At 37.8% G+C, this 17,282-nt stretch overlaps 2 protein-coding genes and 1 long non-coding RNA gene across 7 annotated transcripts; 1 reads left to right on the forward strand and 2 right to left on the reverse strand.

The window, feature by feature from the left end:
• Positions 1-963: 963 nt before the first annotated feature.
• LOC112097696 (protein ANTHESIS POMOTING FACTOR 1-like) lies at positions 964-8,761 on the reverse strand. 4 transcript variants are annotated; one of them, XM_024183038.1, is made up of 8 exons: positions 8,674-8,761; positions 8,475-8,566; positions 8,264-8,364; positions 7,917-7,991; positions 7,591-7,689; positions 7,370-7,476; positions 2,075-2,124; positions 964-1,820 (listed from the first exon to the last, which is right to left on the reverse strand). In XM_024183038.1, exons 3-8 carry the CDS (start codon positions 8,301-8,303, stop codon positions 1,676-1,678), a joined length of 516 nt encoding a protein of 171 aa, XP_024038806.1. In that variant the 5' UTR covers positions 8,304-8,364; positions 8,475-8,566; positions 8,674-8,761; the 3' UTR covers positions 964-1,675. The 4 variants fall into 4 exon arrangements, with proteins under 4 accessions (XP_024038806.1, XP_024038805.1, XP_024038804.1 ...); XM_024183037.1 differs by having other exon boundaries at positions 7,370-7,467; positions 7,917-8,130; XM_024183036.1 differs by having other exon boundaries at positions 7,917-8,130.
• Positions 8,762-8,974: 213 nt separating this feature from the next.
• Positions 8,975-11,156, forward strand: LOC18043090. Of its 2 annotated transcripts, none has more exons than XR_002905194.1 (4): positions 8,975-9,024; positions 9,312-9,891; positions 10,000-10,441; positions 10,955-11,156. It is a non-coding gene; the product is annotated as an uncharacterized LOC18043090 (long non-coding RNA). The 2 variants fall into 2 exon arrangements; XR_002905195.1 differs by lacking the exon at positions 10,955-11,156 and adding an exon at positions 10,549-10,936.
• Positions 11,157-14,414: 3,258 nt separating this feature from the next.
• Positions 14,415-15,871, reverse strand: LOC112097796. The gene is made up of 3 exons (XM_024183375.1): positions 15,818-15,871; positions 15,565-15,723; positions 14,415-14,704 (listed from the first exon to the last, which is right to left on the reverse strand). Exons 1-3 carry the CDS (start codon positions 15,869-15,871, stop codon positions 14,450-14,452), a joined length of 468 nt encoding a protein of 155 aa, XP_024039143.1. The 3' UTR covers positions 14,415-14,449.
• Positions 15,872-17,282: the final 1,411 nt, after the last annotated feature.

Below are 17,282 nucleotides of genomic sequence, written 5' to 3' on the forward strand. Positions count from 1 at the left end.
TCTCATGCTTTAAGTGTTCAAATCCACTTCAGCTTGATTAGATTGAATCAGCAACTTATTCCAAAATGCACAGCTTCACCACATTATGATAGATCAGGCCTTTAAAGAATCCTTGACTGAACCCCGTCCTCTAATGAACACCCTCCATTCTGTCATGGCTTCAACTCTTTTTGAGGGAGTTCCCATGCGGTCCCAAAATCCGGCCAACAAAATTAAACTGCTGTGTTTTAAGTTAGAAACTATTATTATAAGGAATTTAAATATATCAATATAACTACCTTTTAAATTGGAAAGCAAAGTTTTAACTTACATTTGGATATTTATCTACGGTAACATCAAGTCTAATAACTCTCTTCACAACAGGTGTGGTTGGAATTCCGGGAACACCTAGCCCGCCCATTGAAGGAGGAGTTTGACAAGGGGCCATTTTTTGAATATGCCCATTTTCCTGAATCAAGGCATCTAATGATATAAGGATTCCTCTCTTCAGAATGATATAAGGAATCCTTTCTTTTATGCTTGAAAACTTTATCATCAAATCCAAAACAGCACATGATGCTCAAACTCGATGAAACAATCAAGAGCCCTCTAAAAAGTGATGTGCAAGATCCAAAGCAGAAAGCTTAGTCATTTAAAAAATAGCATTCAGCTATGAGCAATAATAACTTAAATCTTAAACATGGATGTAATTTATCTTCAGCTGACAGCTAGACAGACGAGGCAAGTTCAAAGAACATTTCTCTTTTATACCCAAAAAAGAAATAGCTGAACTAGAAGATACTCTCAGTTGATTAGAGAATGAGTATATCGATCTATGTGTGACAATTTACTTTAGGTATACCATATGATTCTAACCTTTGTTACACTAAAAGATGGTCATCCCCTCATTTAAAAGAAACATAGCAATTAGAAGAAAAGCATACAGTCAGAATTCCAAGAAATTGCAATATAGAATTTTCTGGCATCAATCTCACAATTACAGGATAAAAATACGTGGCAAGTATAAAACCATGAACATGCATTATTAGCTCAGTTTGCGTTGTAGATGAACCCTCCAAATCCATTCGTCTTCCACTCGGCTGACCCAATGACCTAAATGGACTACCGTGCTCAAACCCTTCATGATCAACAAAACTTGGATTGCAACCTGTTGTTTGTCTGATTAGGTATACCATGTAATATATACAACGGAATCCAGGTAATAACTAACCGTGCTACAAATGTCAATGACAAATAAAGTTCCTAGTATTTTCAAAAAACTGCCTAGGCAGTGCCCACCCCGCCACACAAGGCCTCATAGTCCAGGTAATTTGCTCACGCTGTTGCCAGCCAAAGAACCATGAAGAGGAAAAGCTGCAAGGAGCCTTTGCCAGGTTGGTCAGGAAGGGCTTCAATAGAGTGTAACATCTCAGTAGCTCAATTCATGTACCCCTAGCTGTGCATGTAAGAAGAAATGCTCTTCTGAATAAAGTATTGATACCAGATCTACTGTTGTTTCTTCAGAACTTGTTAGGAAAGATTACTAGCAGGTAAGTTAGACGCATATACATACTACTATAGGAAATTGAACAGCTCCTTACATAATCAGTGCAACTTCTTATACAAACAAGTTCCCCTCCCGGCAATAGATAGACATCAATATTCAGACACCTGAGGGTGCTGAATGTTAGAAACGTTACTTCCTCCCAACGTAAGCTCCCAGTATAGACACATTAGGATTCCAAAATGATAGCTCAGATGACCCCGTAACAAACATGAGACTTCCAGGGGCCCATTTTATGACAGGAGGCTCTGTATGAAAACTCATCCAACTAACAACCCTGACAAGAAAAATAAACAAAACCAAACCATGTTTATATAATAACAATACCAACATCAAAAGAATATAGTCTTTGGATACAGAACTCATTATGCAAACTGGTGCTTAAGGTGAATGCCCAAATGTAGATTCAAGAGCATTGTTAGTTTGCCTAGAAGACAATGAATGCTGACTGGGTCAATGAGGGGAAATAACATCCCTTTGAATTCTAAGCATTCAAAAGGCATTAGAATCAAGGAATTTTGCTTATCATACCCCTTTCCCGCTCCATACGCTCCAAGCATATCCACTACCATCATCAGAACCTTCCAAAACCAAGAAAGTAAAATTAGCATAAAGAGTGCAACAAACCAATTGTATCACATAAAACTAATAAGACGTGCTTGGCCACACTAGGCTGCTTCCACATGTGTGGGTGCACTTGCTATTTGAGCATTTCATTGATTTATTTTGATTAACAAGCACAACCAGATGAAAATACGTACGCATTTGGAATTGCATGGATGGGAGTGGGTTTTAAACCAAGTCAATGAAGAAGAGAAATTGAATTTATTGCAAAGAATTCTGTGGGAACAAGCTTGATGCTGAATGCTTTTCTTCTAATTGCTATGTTTCTGTTAACAAGGTGGTAACAAATTTGAGAATTATATACAGCACAAGTGCAAGAACTTTAATATAAAATATCAAAACAGCCGAAAGCAAATATTAACAAAATATCCACAAGTCACTGTGCCCTAAGAACTGAAAGGAGAAACTCTACCGGGCTGAAAGATGCCTCCAATGTGGAATTGTGAGAAACTGGCTTGGCATCATAAGTGGATAAATAAAAAGGGTAATTTTTAGGGACCTCCCCTGAGATTTGCTGTATTAACACTTAGATAAAATGTATTCATGTAATTACATATACCTCCCATACAGTTAATATAAAAATACGTATAGCGTCAGATAAAAGGGTAAATGTGTAAAAATATATTTAAAATTAAAAATATTTGCTTTTACCAAATCATTAAAATTTTGACACACTTGCCCGTTGTCGGCCCAAACTTGACCAGTCGGTCATGGCTCCACCGGCGGCTAGTGGTGGTGCGCCACTGCCAGAGTCCTCTCCTCACACCAACAACCAACCGCATTCACGGCAGCCTTTGAATCAACTGCGTCCACCAACACACAGTAACCCAAGTACACGGCTTTTTGAAGTGTCTCTTTTGCTTTGCGTTTTCCCTTCACTGAGAAGATTCGTCAGCTAATACAATAAGCTTTGTTGCCTTAGATTTTGAGATTACAGAGGCCTGAGCAGATGTGGCTGTGATATGAGCTTTATTGTATTTGACTAATAGGAAAAACACATTTTATTGGCCTACAAGGACGGTGCCTTTTTCTTCTTGTTGGGAAACTTCGTGAAGAATCCAGTTTGCTTCTTTCTTCCTTTTCTTTCTTCATTTTAATTCATTTTTTTTAATTTATAATAACTTTTTGAGATTGAATTATTGGCTTCACGTGTAAATGAATGGTATTTGGTATGTCACAAGTGTCAAAGTTGGTTGCATCTAGAAGTGTTTGGCATGGCTGCATCTAGAAGTGTTTGGCATGGCTGCATCTAGAAGCTTTGACAAGAATGGTCAGCTTGCAACAAGTTTGAAGATTGAATTTGATGCACACGGTTTTGATGAAGAATTTGGTGAACACGGCTTTGATTTTCTTGGCCACTAGTTTGCTATAAATAGAAGTGCAGATGAAGAGTTTATGCATTCCATTAAGAAAGCAATTTGGCAGTTGAGAGAGAGTTTAGAGAGCTTGAATTTATAAGCTCTTGTTATAGTGATTTAGAGAGTTTGGGTGTATTGGGGTTTTGGGAAGTGAGCTAAAATACTACAATACTTGTAACTCCTTTTCACTAGTAAAATATTTCCTTTTGTCTTCGCCCGTGGATGTAGGCTAAAAGCCGAACCACGTAATTTCTGGTGTCCTCTAGTGTGCTTGTTCTTTATTTTCTTCCAATATAGAGGAAAATGAACGTGCAGAGGTTCTACTTCAAAGTCTACCAGATTCGTATGATCAACTCATCATCAACCTGACGAACAACAATCCAGTGGACAGTCTAGTTTTCGACGATGTTGCAGCCTCCGTATTAAATGAGGAGAGCAGGTGGAAAAATAAGAAAAACAGACAAGCAAGTTCGCAGCAAGCAGAAGCGCTATCGGTGACGAGAGGAAGATCAACGGAACAAGAACCAGTCGAGTCTGAGGCTCCAGAAGTTCGTCGGTCAACTCGTGAGAGACGACCGCCGGCGTGGCACTCGGAGTATGTCACAGAGATCAACGTTGCATACTGTCTAGAATGCATTTACTTCTAGCAATAGATCTACTGAATTTTAATCTATGCTGCTTACTTGTAACACAATGCTCGCAAAATGGTAAACTTACCGATTTGAGCCCCGAAAGCAATTTTCTCTCAGAGAGAATCTTCAAACCTTGTTCTGACATGTGGCCAAGTTTGAGATGCCACATCATCGTTGACTCTTCTCCATTTGATGCGACACACGCATCAGCCTCATGTAGTGTTTCTCCTTTAAGCATGAATAGATTAGCACCGATCTTTTCTGCCTTCATCAATACAAGCGCTCCTTTCACGATCTTCATAATTTCATTCTCCACATGAGTTTTGCACCCATGATTGTCTATTTGTCCCAAAGACAATAGATTTTTCTTCAAACCGTTGACATGTCGTACCTCTCCAATTGTGCTAATTGTACCATCAAACATTTTTATTTTGATAGTACCAATACCAACGATCTCCAAGGCATGATCGTTACCCATATATACAGATCCTCCTGAGATAGGTTCATATGTGTGGAACCATTCTCTCCAGACATCAGAAAATCGTTTTCTGCCTTTTGAAACAGTTGTTGCCTCACTGTAGAGAATTTCGTCATCATCCGAGGTACTTGCTACACACCCCTGAGCATTTGATGACTCAGGTTCTTTGCCCTCTCTTCTCTTCTGGTTACTCTAACACTCTGTCTTGACGTGCCCTTTCTTGCCACAGTTGTAGCATTTAACATTCTTCTTACTTCTGAATTTTGATCTACCATGATTTTGACTCCCACTGGGGCCACGTTCCGTTGATCTCCCTCTCGTCACCGATAGCGCTTCTGCTTGCTGCGAACTTGTTTGTCTATTTTCCTTATTTTTCCGCCTGCTCTCCTCATTTAATACGGAGGCTGCAACATCGTCGAAAACTAGACTGTCCACTGGATTGTTGTTCGTCAGGTTGATGATGAGTTGATCATACGAATTTGGTAGACTTTGAAGTAGAACCTCTGCACGTTCATTTTCCTCTATATTATGACCCAACGTTGTGAGTTGTGAAAATAGAGTCTTCAAGGTATTGATGTGGTCGGTCACCATTGTAGATTCCGCCATTCGAAGAGTATAGAATTTTCTCTTCAAGAAGATTTTGTTGTGTAGTGACTTGGTCTCGTACAATTTTGTAAGAGTATCCCATATTTTCTTCGCTGTATTTTTCTCTGCCACACTAAATAATACTCCGTCTGCAAGTGCCAAGTGTAGATCAGAAATGGCGTTGCCGTCTACCTCGTTCCACTTGTCATCAGTTATCTCCATGGGCCTTTCTCCAATTGCTGCCAAGCAATTATTTTTCCTCAATACAGCTTTCATCTTTATTTTCCACAACGAAAAATTATTTCCGTTAAATTTCTCAATTTCATACTTTGCCGCCATTTTGTTGATAAATACTGCACACAAGCTAGTATACCACCTTGAATAGTTGTGAGTATGTGTGAGAATGCACACTAGGAAAGTTCCCAGGAAAGACTGGAGGGGTCACAATGGTCCCACTTAAAACCCAGACTCCTTAAGCTCTTATCGCCTTTGTGACAGAACTTTCCTAGACATGTACAAAACCACACAGTTGCTTTACTCACACCACTATTCCCTGCTTTGCACCGCCAAATTCTTGGATCGCTTCCACCGTTTCACATGAATAGTACCGTATACGTGAATAGTACCATATACGTGAACAGTACCGTATATGTGAACAAAACGGTATACGTGAATAGTACCGTATACGTGAATAGTATCGTATACGTATACAGTGCCGTATACGTGAATAGTACCCCTTACGTGAACAGTTCCCGACTCCAAAAATACAACCAATAGCTCTCTCAATCACTGTAACAAGAGCTTATAAATGCAAGCTCTCTAAACTTTCTCTCAACTGCTAGATTGCTCTCTCAAATGGAATGCATAAACTCTTCATCTGCACTTCTATTTATAGCAAACTAGTGGCCAAGAAAATCAAAGCCGTGTTCACCAAATTCTTCATCAAAACCGTGTGCATCAAATTCAATCTTCAAACTTGTTGCAAGCTGACCATTCTTGTCAAAGCTTCTAGATGCAGCCATGCCAAACACTTCTAGATGCAGCCATGCCAAACACTTATAGATGCAACCAATTTTGACATTCTCCCACTTTAAAGAGCTTATGCATTCCATTTGAGAGAACAATTTGGCAGTTGAGAGAGAGTTTAGAGAGCTTGAATTTATAAGCTCTTGTTACAGTGATTGAGAGAGTTTGGGTGTATTGGGATTTTGGGAAGTGAGCTAAAATACTACAATACTTGTAACTCCTTTTCACTAGTAAAATATTTCCTTCTGTCTTCGCCCGTGGATGTAGGCTAAAAGCCGAACCACGTAATTTCTGGTGTCCTCTAGTGTGCTTGTTCTTTATTTTCTTCCAATTTTATTTTAGCTGCGTGTCTGCTTCACCCACCAATTTCCTAACAACAAGTGCATAGTTATTCTTTTTTTATTTTTTTTTCTGATGTTTTTGTGTTGGAATTAATTTCTGAAGGTTTTGGCACCACTCCCCATTGGATTTGCTGTGTTCATGGTACACTTGGCCACAATCCCAATCACTCGCACTGGAATTAACCCAGCAAGGAGTCTCGAGGCTGCTATTATTTACAACAAGGACAAGGCTTCGGGCGGCCAAATGGCTCTTCTGGGTGGTGGTGCTTTGCCACTGCTGGAGTCCTCTCCTAACACCGGCGACCAACCCCATTCACGACAGCCTTTGAATCAACTGCGTCCACCAACGCACACTAACCCAAGTAGGCTTTTGTCTCATCACAACCCCCACACCCCCACCGCCCCTTTGGCCATCGTCGAAGCCACTCAACAACTGCTAACATCACCATTAAAGTGTGTTCAATGGAATTCTCACTACCAACGGAATTCCCGAAGTTATATATAATAATTTATTATTTCAGCAGGAAGGATATTTTAGTAATTTTAAATGTTTACTAACGGTCAACTTAATTAGTAACTAACGGTAGGGGAGATATATGTAATTACATAGATACATTCCATCTAGGTGTTAATACACCAAATCTCAGGGGAGGTCTCTAAAAATTACCCTAAATAAAAACAAGAGTAAACAGAAGCTCATTAACAGAGATTCCAGTGTATAGAGGGGTATATATGTACGATATGTTACATTTGGGAGATGAAGAAAGAAAAAGTAAACTCACAAGTGTGCCTTGGAATGAGTCAAGCACACGAATATGTCCTTCCATAGAGGTCGGAAGCATAAGTCTCCCATCATTGCTGAACTTTACAGCATCAGAATCTGATACATCTCCACCATCACAGAAGATGTATCCAAATTTAACCAAATTAGTGCATGATAAAAGTACGATATATAAACTTCCAAGATGTTCTTAAATGTTAATTTTAACCTTCTCCTACTTACGAGCATCAAACATTCTTATGTATCCTCCAAAGGCAACTGCAAAGACAGGCCCTTGATCATCATATGTTGTAGCAGGCCTTCCTTGAACATGCAAAAGACCTGTATTTGCCAACAGAGATCATAAATACAATTGAAAATGGTGGATGGCATGATATCCACCTAGCATTTCTCAGCCCGTTGATCCCAGAGCAGAACAGTTTGATCAAGAGAACCAGAGATAAAGCAATCTTTGGAGGAGCACAGGCTAAACAACCCTAGAAGCAATAAAACATATATACATATGATAATAATTACAAAATATTTACAAGAATCAGTGAATTACAAACCTGTCATGGTGAGTTGGTGACCTTTGTAGTAACGCAAGTACTTGTTATCGTGCAAGGAAAGAAACCGTAGAGATTCTGAATAAATGAAGGTATCAAACAGCACTACAAGTGGTTTCGTAATCCAAAAAGTTCTATCCATGAAAGCAGATATCGAGCACTTCCCCAGAAAAACAATTCAAGGGTTCCTTTGATTTCAAAAGACACTTTATTATTTCTGCAATTTCAAACAAACATTGCAAAATTGAAACCAGAAACCAGCTTCTTATACTTATTCAAAAGCCATTTCTTAGTTAAAAGCACTTCTCAAGAGACAACATAAAATCCTAAGAAACAGAGGATCAACTTACGTGGCAGCAGAGACATCGTACGGCCGTATAGATTCATCATCACTAGCCGTCACCAAATAACTCGACGATTTATGAAAATTCATGGAACTAATTCTCCCATTCTGTTGAAACACAAATCATTGCAAAACGACACTGAATTAACAAACAGATACATTTAAAACCCAAATCGAGTATGTTCCTCGAATAGAAACTTATTAGAAGCTTCTCTTACATAATCTCTAAAAGAAATGCCCACTTCCATGCTCTGAAGAATTTCTTCAAAGAGTTCCAACGAGACATTGTCTTCTCTCTCCGATTGTGACCCTAAAACCCAGAAATAAAAAAAAAAATAAATAAAAACACAAAGCAAATAAGTATATCACAGCAATTATGCCAAAAACGACAACGTTTCAAGTAAAATTTCCACAAACCAACAATTTTTTTTTTCCTTCAGATTAATTCAATTCCACTGCACTGAAAACAAATTTTTCACGGAAACGGGAGGAAGTTGAGAATTTATTTATACTTCTGTATCAAATAGCATTATTTCTCAAATAAGGACGGTAGTTTTCTATTCGTCCCGAATGGGTGCCTAAACCCATACAATGACTACGATACCCTTAGGCTTCAGCTCCTGTACGCCTAAATGTCAAGGGTATTTTGATCATTTAATAATTACTGACCTACTTTCTGATGCATATAAAGTCAAACTTCACGAAGAAAACGCTAATAAGAGTGATTAAGGAAAACGCTCAAATTGGATCAAAGCTTTGAATGACAACGTAAGTCTCGAGTTTTTTTTTTCTTTCTTTCTATTATGCCTTTTTTTATTCATCATCTAGTAGTAATTTAATCTGCAAAATTCCAATTTTTGACGCGCGCGCACCAAAAAAAAAATTTGAAAGAATTTTATTTGAATTTTATATGTGTTCCTATTTGTTTTATGAATCGAATCTGATAAGAAATTGTGGGGATGCAAATATCACACGATGCCTCCGTTCAGTCAAGTTTATTCTTGATTTGTTGAAATTGTGTAAATAGATTTATAATAGTTTTTATGATGTGTCAGGGTTCGCGCTCTTTGGATAATCATGGAAGTATGGTGATTTCTATTTATTGTTGTGGGGAAAGGACACGGATTTCTTTGCGTGGTTTTAGAAATGATCACATAGACTTGTATTAGGATAATTATACCCTTTGACTGTAGTGATTTCATCTTGGCATATTTATCAAAATGGGTATTTTCCCTTTCAACTACTCATCACACGAGCTTTAACCTTCCACCAGTGATCAAGTTGAACATGCAAGATTCCAACAAGTCCCTTTGAGATCCCGTCCAGTTGTTGCAGCCCAGATCCCACCATCAAATCAGGTCAAATTACAAGATATACCTAACTTATGGATTAACTTTCGTGTCTTTTAGTTTGAGATCTAGTGAGTACAATGCTCGTAATGCCCAATACCATATGGTTCAAGAGGATATGAGAGCATAAAGGTTCAAATTTATGAGTTTAACTGGTTGAAAATGGTGTAATATGCCTCTGTGGTTTGTACATAATGGATTAGATAATCCTCTTTTTTTGGCCCTCCAAAGAATTATTCGTAGGAGACTGAAAATTGAATCTCTGATGCAGTTTATCCTTGAACTGGTAAGACAATGTAGCTGAAGTAATTTTTCATATTTCATATAGTATTTGCTATCACTTAAGTGGAAGACTGACTTTTGTATATTTACTTTTTCTGGTGGCTTCAAACAGTCTCAACCATTTGGAATGTGACAAACTTTGAACTACTATATTAATAAGAAGATTACTAATCCTGCATGCCCTATACTCGCTGCTGTGATTGAAGAAAGGCGGATATTACTATTGCTGACTGACTGACTCTTACCAATGGCCTTGACAAACCTTTTGTTCGCATCAAACTGAGGCATAAGAGGTGTAAAGGTGTAGGAGTGAAAGCTACAACATATGCAAAAACAATATGGATGGACCTTGCCAATGCCGAGTTGATCTCTGGAAATAAGATTCACATAAATAGATTGGGAATGCAATTGTGGAGCAAATTAGTAGGAACCAGGATGGAAATTTCACAGGGGTTGTGCATCTTGAAGGATACAAGACGACCGTGTTGAAGCTGACCTGGCTGCTTGAAATAATCGAGTTAGTGGGGTTCGACTACCTAATCACAAAGAAAAAGGTATGTTGATTTTCAGATTTTTTTTCTTCCACTTATCTCTTTGCTGTCATACAGAGTGCCATTCTGAATAGTAAACTTTTCATGTAATGTGAATTTGATCCATAAAGCACCTGAATCTAGATAAGCTTGCTGCATGCTGAGCATTGGGTCTTGTGTCTCATGTGGGTTTTTTTCTTGAGTTCTTTATGCCCAAAGATGCTAGAAGGCTGGTTCTTACCACCGACCAACCATCTATTTATACTTAGTCATAGCAATTGCAAACATACCCCCTTGGTTGGTTCAAGCAGTAAAATCTCTTGAGGCAGTACCTAATTGCCATTTCCAAGTGTTTAACCCTAAATTTTTAATAACGTTTTGGTGGATTCATGTACATTGAACTAGTCTTCTTTCTATATTACATGGATTAAATTTTGAAACTAGGCCAACCTGTTGTTAAATCTGCCTTTCAAATTATTGACTTAATATTGCCAAAAAAGAACTTTTTACCGATTACAGAATTTTTCATTGTTGCAGGAAACTGGAGTCGCAGCTGACAGTGCTCAAGGGCAATCCTTAAATTAAATTTCATTGCAATCTTTAAACTTTAAATTATTTGAGAAAAAAAAAATCTTGGCATAATATTGAACAATGCATTTACTTGTATAATATCAATAAAACAATGCATGTGAGGGAATAAAAAGAATAAGATGAAATTTGACGACAGTAATTGGCACTATTTCAAGCAAAGAAATCTGGACACTAATATGTTTTCTCTGTCACTTTTCAAAATTACTGCGTGTGCATGAGATGATTGCTTGCTACTGTAGTACTGTGTAAGGTGAAACATTTGAAGAAGCCCCCTTCTAAACTGGTAGTGTTGGTCGTTGTCGTCCTGCCGAGGAAGTGTCATTAGATTGAAACCTACTGCAAATATTGATACAAAATGGCTTCAAGGTTTCGTTATAGAGCTGACTGCAAAATGGCTTCAAGGTTTCATTGTAGAGCTGACGACAAGCTTCTGTAAACAGCGCCCCATATTGATGCACAACAATGATAATGGACGAGCAAAGCCACGCAGTGTACAGTATGATATGACCAATATCAGAGCGAGGAACAAATGTGGAGATCAAGGAGACTGCAGAAACAGATCCAGAGACAACTGCTACAAGGGCCCAAGATTGGGAAGAATTCTCTTGATGAGCTAAATATGCATAACAATAAATGGCCGTGGCTATGAGAAAAGACCATATATTTGTCGCGTGTGTTTCAAGCAAGCGCTCAGTTGTGCCGTGCATATTTGCTCCCACGATGCCGATGAGAGCTGGAATGAGATATCCAAACACGTTATGGTATGCGTTTGACATCGCGGACAAATAAATTTTGTTCCTGCGGAACCATTAAAATACTATATTAAGGAAAGTATTAGATCCATTCCTTTAGAAAAACAAGAATTTAAGAGATCATTATGTATTTAGTCCCATTTAATATTAGTTTAATTTTTTCAAGTTATTGTGAAAAAAAAAATTATCAAATACTTTTATCGATCCATTCCTTTAGAAAAAAAATATATATATATATATATTTTCAGTGCACACACAACATTTCTTTACTGTTTCAAACAATCTGGTTCTAACTATTATATTGTATCAAACTCTTCTTGAGTTCGACTTTCTTTCAAACCCAAATATTATATTTGACTTTGGCTTTTCTCTTATTTTCAAGATGCAATGGGTTTCTATCAACTTTCCAAGCCTTATAAAATCTTGACAAAGACTTGAAGAAGAAAACAAATTATTTTCAGTGCATATTGATTGGTAAGAATTTAAAAAGGAAATTTGGGATTTTTTTTGTTTTCTTTTGAACATTGTCTGTATATATATAGGGTAAAGTTTTATTTTTAAATACACGTTGTGGCTCAGTTCAGAGAGAGAAGGGAGACGGTGAAGATTGATGGGTTGACTTTCTTTTCCCGTCAGCCATTTTGTATAGATTGATCAGAGCAATCATTACCTGCAAAACTCAACACATCACCAAATTAACAACCAACATTTCAATTTCAAACCCAACCTTAAATTGAAACAAATCTTCTTGAAAAATAAAGGAAAAAGCAACTCCAAATCAAAATCGAAATGAAACCTTAACAGAGAGACAGCCGCAAGTATGAGGAGACAAGCACGATCCTAAAAGATCTGAAGTCCTGTTGGTATATGAGAGATGAACTGACCTCAATTTATATAGGATGGATTCCCTTTGCTCATTGGCTGCTGCAGCCCTGGACCGTTGAGGGGGGACACGTGGAGGGATCGTGGGGCGGGATGGAAGTAACTGTGGTTGAGTTAAGGTTGGACTTTTCATTAACATACCTTTGAAAAAGGTGTGTTAATCAACCTTTCAAAGGTACTTCCACCCCTCACATAACTCCAGTCAACCACAGTTACTTCCATCCCGCCCCACGATCCCTCCACGTGAGCTGCCGCAGCCAATGAGCAAAGGGAATCCATCCTATATAAATTGAGGTCCCTTTGCTCATTCGCTGCTGCAGCTCTCCTCTTCTTCTTTTTTCCTCTCTTATCTCTTCTACTCTTCGATTGCTCTGGTCGACACGGCCTTTGATAGCTCTGTCAATCTCTTCTCCCACGTAATTTGTAACTTCCTGGATAGATTAATTAAGAATCAGAGCTCATTTTCAAAAGCAAATAATTGTAAAATTGAGTGGAAATTAAGCTAGTAATCATTGTTTAAAAAATGACAGTAATAAAAGTATTTGATAACTTTTTTTCTTACAATAACTGTGGCTTAAAAAAATTACATTAATATTAAACAGGGCAAAAAACATAATCTTCTAAATTTCTTCCCCCCCCCCCCCCACCCAAGGAATTGATCTATAAAAGTATTTGATAATTTTTTTGTTTCACAATAACTATGGCTTAAAAAAATTATACTAATTTTAAACGGGGCTAAATACATAATCATCTTTTAAGTTTCTGTTTTTCTAAAGGAATGGATCTGATGGGATGCACGTAAGTTGATTAATTATATTTTTTTTATCATTAAAGGGCTCATAAGAGAGCTAAGGCAACACTAAGCGGGAGTGTGCAACCCCATAAATATCGTTAGTCAATATGCTAAGCATATTTGGAGGAACAGATTGAAAACAATGTAAACCCAAAGAAAAGGAAAAACTGTACGAAACCAGGAAATCAGCTGCTTCATTGGCTTCTCGATAGATATGCTCCACTTTGGTCAGCCAATCACGCCGGAGGAGTGCTTGGATTTCCTGAATGAGAGTAAAATGCTCATTGATAGGAGGATTTGGATTGGAGATTAACCTCATAACACACATGCTGTCTACTTCCACGTACACTCTGCGGAACCCATATTGCCAAGCGATAGATAGTCCATGAAATAATCCCCAGAGCTCAGCTGAAGTCACCGAGCCAACACCTAAATTTGCACTGTAGCCTACTTGCCAAACACCTCTGAAGTCACGGATTAGTCCGCCAGCTCCTGCAATCCCCGAAGATTTCCTGGCACCATCTGTATTTAATTTAACCCAAGGCCAAACAGGCATAGTCCAACGAATCCATCTTTCGATATGGGTTATAAAAGTATTTGATAATTTTTTTTGTTTCACAATAACTATGGCTTAAAAAAAATTAAACTAATATTAAACAGGGCATAAAACATAATCATCTTTTAAGTGTCTGTTTTTCTAAGGGAATGGATATGATGGAATGCATGTAAGTTGATTAATTATTTTAATGGTTCTGCAGGAACAAAATTTATTTGTCCGCGATGTCAAACGCATACCATAACGTGTTTGGATATCTCATTCCAGCTCTCATCGGCATTGTGGGAGCAAATATGCAAGGCACAAATGAGCGCTTGCTTGAAACACACACAACAAATATATGGTCTTTTCTTATAACCACAGCCATTTATCGTTATGCACATTTAGCTCATCAAGAGAATTCTTCCCAATCTTGGGCCCTTGTCGCACGAGTCTCCGGATCTGTTTCTGCAGTCTCCCTAGCCTCCACATTTGTTCCACGCTCTGATATTGGTCATATCATATTGTACACTGCATGGCTTTGCTCGTCCATTATCATTGTTGTGCATCAATATGGGGCGCTGTTTGCAGAAGCTTGTCGTCAGCTCTACAACGAAACCTTGAAGCCATTTTGCAGTCAGCTCTATAACGAAACCTTGAAGCCATTTTGTATCAATATTTGCAGTAGGTTTCAATCTAATGACACTTCCTCGGCAGGACAACAACGACCAACACTACCAGTTTAGAAGGGGGCTTCTTCAAATGTTTCACCTTATACAGTACAACAGTAGCAAGCAATCATCTCATGTACATGCAGTAATTTTGGAAAGTAACAGAGAAAATATATTAGTGTCCAGATTTCTTTGCTTGAAATAGTGCTAATTCCTAATTACTGTCGTCAAATTTCGTCTTATTCTTTTTATTCCCTCACATGCATTGTTTTATTGATATTATACAAGTAAATGCATTGTTCAATATTATGCCAAGATTTTTTTTTCTCAAATAATTTAAATTTTAAAGATTGCAATGAAATTTAATTTAAGGATTGCCCTTGAGCACTGTCAGCTGCGACTCCAGTTTCCTGCAACAATGAAAAATTCTGTACGAGGGAAAAAGTTTTTTTTTTTTTGGCAATATTAAGTCAATAATTTGAAAGGCAGATTGAACAATAGGTTGCCCTAATTTCAAAATTTAATCCATGTAATATAGAAAGAAGACTAGTTCAATGTATATGAATCCACCAAAAAGTTTTAAAAATTTAGGGTGAAACACTTGGAAACGGCAATTAGGTACTACCTCAAGAGATCTTACTGCTTCAACCGACCAAGGGGTATGTTTGTGATTGCTGTGACTAACTATAAAAAGATAGTTGGTCAGTGGTAAGAACCAGCCTACTGGCATCTTCAGGCACAAAGAACTCAAGAAAAAAGCCCACATGAGACACAAGACTCTATGCTCAGCATGCAGCGAGCTTGTCTAGATTCAGGTGCTTTAAGAATCAAATTCACATTACATGAAAAGTTCACTATTCAGAATGGCACTCTGTATGATAGCAAAGAGATAAGTGGAACAAAAAATCTGAAAATCAACATACCTTTTTCTTTGTGATTAGGTAGTCGAACCCCACTAACTCGCTTATTTCAAGCAGCCAGGTCAGCTTCAACACGGTCGTCTTGTATCCTTCAAGATGCACAACCCCTGTGAAATTTCCATCCTGGTTCCCACTAAGTTGCTCCAGAATGGCATTCCCAATCTATTTGGGTGAATCTTCATTTTGCAGAGATCAACTCAGCATTGGCAAGGTCCATCCATATTGTTTGTGTATGTTGTAGCTTTCACTCCTACACCTTCACACCTCTTATGCCCCAGTTTGATGCGAACAAAAGGTTTGTCAAGGCCATTGGTAAGAGTCAGTCAGTCGGCCAAAGTTATATCAGCATTTCTTCAATCACAGCAGTGTGAATACAGAGGGTTAGTAATCTTCTTACTAATATAGTAGTTCAAAGTTTGTCACATTCCAAATGGTTGAGACTGTTTGAAGCCGCCAGAAAAAGTAGAGATACAAAAGTTATTCTTCCACTTAAGTGATAGCAAATACTATATGAACTATGACAAATTACTTCAGCTACATTGTCTTAGCAGTTCAGGGATAAACTGCATCAGAGACTCAATTTTCAGTCCCCTATGAATAATTCTTTGAATGGCAAAAAAAAAAAAAAAGAGGATTATCTAATCCATTCTGTACAAACCACAAAAGTTTGCTAAGAGGCATGTTACAGCATTTTCAACCGGCTAAACTCAAAAATTTGAACCTTTATATCCCATATCCTCTTGAACCATATGGTATTGGGCATTACGAGCATTGTACTCACTAGATCTCAAACTAAAAGACATGAAAGTTAATCCATAAGTTAGGTATATCTTGTAATTTGACCTGATTTGATGGTGGGTCTGGGTTGCAGCGACTGGAAGGGATCTCAGACGAACTTGCTGGAATGTTGCATGTCAACTTCCTGCTACGACAACACTCCTAACAATTAACATCCCAATTTTGCTTATGAAAACACACGGAGATAACAGAATGATATCTCAAGGCTTCAAGCCATTCACAAACATTTTCCATGTAATTGGTTGCAATATCAGACGAGCTGAAGCCTGCCACCAATAATCTGCTTCACCTTGAAGCACGAATAAGGCAAAAACGCTATCCTTTGCTCATCATTCGGCCTCAACAGATCACTGGTGGAAGGTTAAAGCTCGTGTGATGAGTAGTTAAAGGGAAAATACCCTTTTTGATAAATATGCCAAGATGAAATCACCACAGTCAAAAGGCATAACTGTCCTAATACAAGTCTATATGGTCATTTCTGAAACCACGCAAAGACGTCGGTGTCGTTTCCCCACAACAATAAATAGAAATCACCATACTTCCACAATTATCCAAAGAGCGCGAACCCTGACACATCATAAAAACTATAATAAATCTATTTACAGAATTTCACCAAATCAAGAATAAACTTGACTGAACGTAGGCATCGTGTGATATTTGCATCCCCACAATTTCTTATCAGATTCAATTCATAACACAAATAGGAACACATATAAAATTTAAATAAAATTCTTTCAAAATTATTTTTTTGTTTGGTGCGCGCGCGCCAAAAATTGAAATTTTGCAGATTAAATTACTACCAGATGATGAAGTACAAAACAAAAATCATCATATTCTGACAATAACACATAATAGAAAACAAAAAAAAAATCGAGACTTACGTTGTCATTCAAGAAAACTATCGCTTAGGAATAACGCTTAAG

The sequence above is a fragment of the Citrus clementina genome, unplaced genomic scaffold, assembly GCF_000493195.1.
Source record: "Citrus clementina cultivar Clemenules unplaced genomic scaffold, Citrus_clementina_v1.0 scaffold_5, whole genome shotgun sequence".
Lineage (NCBI taxonomy): Eukaryota > Viridiplantae > Streptophyta > Magnoliopsida > Sapindales > Rutaceae > Citrus > Citrus x clementina.

What these genes read in the sequence shown, in the direction of transcription:
- LOC112097696 (XM_024183036.1), bottom strand. Translation starts at nt 8,055, where the DNA reads ATGGATAGAACTTTTTGGATTACGAAACCACTTGTAGTGCTGTTTGAT. An exon ending in CATAAGAATGTTTGATGCTC is followed by an intron (nt 7,477 to 7,590) that starts GTAAGTAGGAGA and finishes GTGATGGTGGAG; the next exon opens with ATGTATCAGATTCTGATGCT. An exon ending in ACTCATTCCAAGGCACACTT is followed by an intron (nt 2,125 to 7,369) that starts GTGAGTTTACTT and finishes TGGTTTTGGAAG; the next exon opens with GTTCTGATGATGGTAGTGGA.
- LOC112097796 (XM_024183375.1), bottom strand. Translation starts at nt 15,871, where the DNA reads ATGGCCTTGACAAACCTTTTGTTCGCATCAAACTGGGGCATAAGAGGT. An exon ending in GGGGCATAAGAGGTGTGAAG is followed by an intron (nt 15,724 to 15,817) that starts GTGTAGGAGTGA and finishes TCACCCAAATAG; the next exon opens with ATTGGGAATGCCATTCTGGA. An exon ending in ACCTAATCACAAAGAAAAAG is followed by an intron (nt 14,705 to 15,564) that starts GTATGTTGATTT and finishes CTAAACTGGTAG; the next exon opens with TGTTGGTCGTTGTTGTCCTG.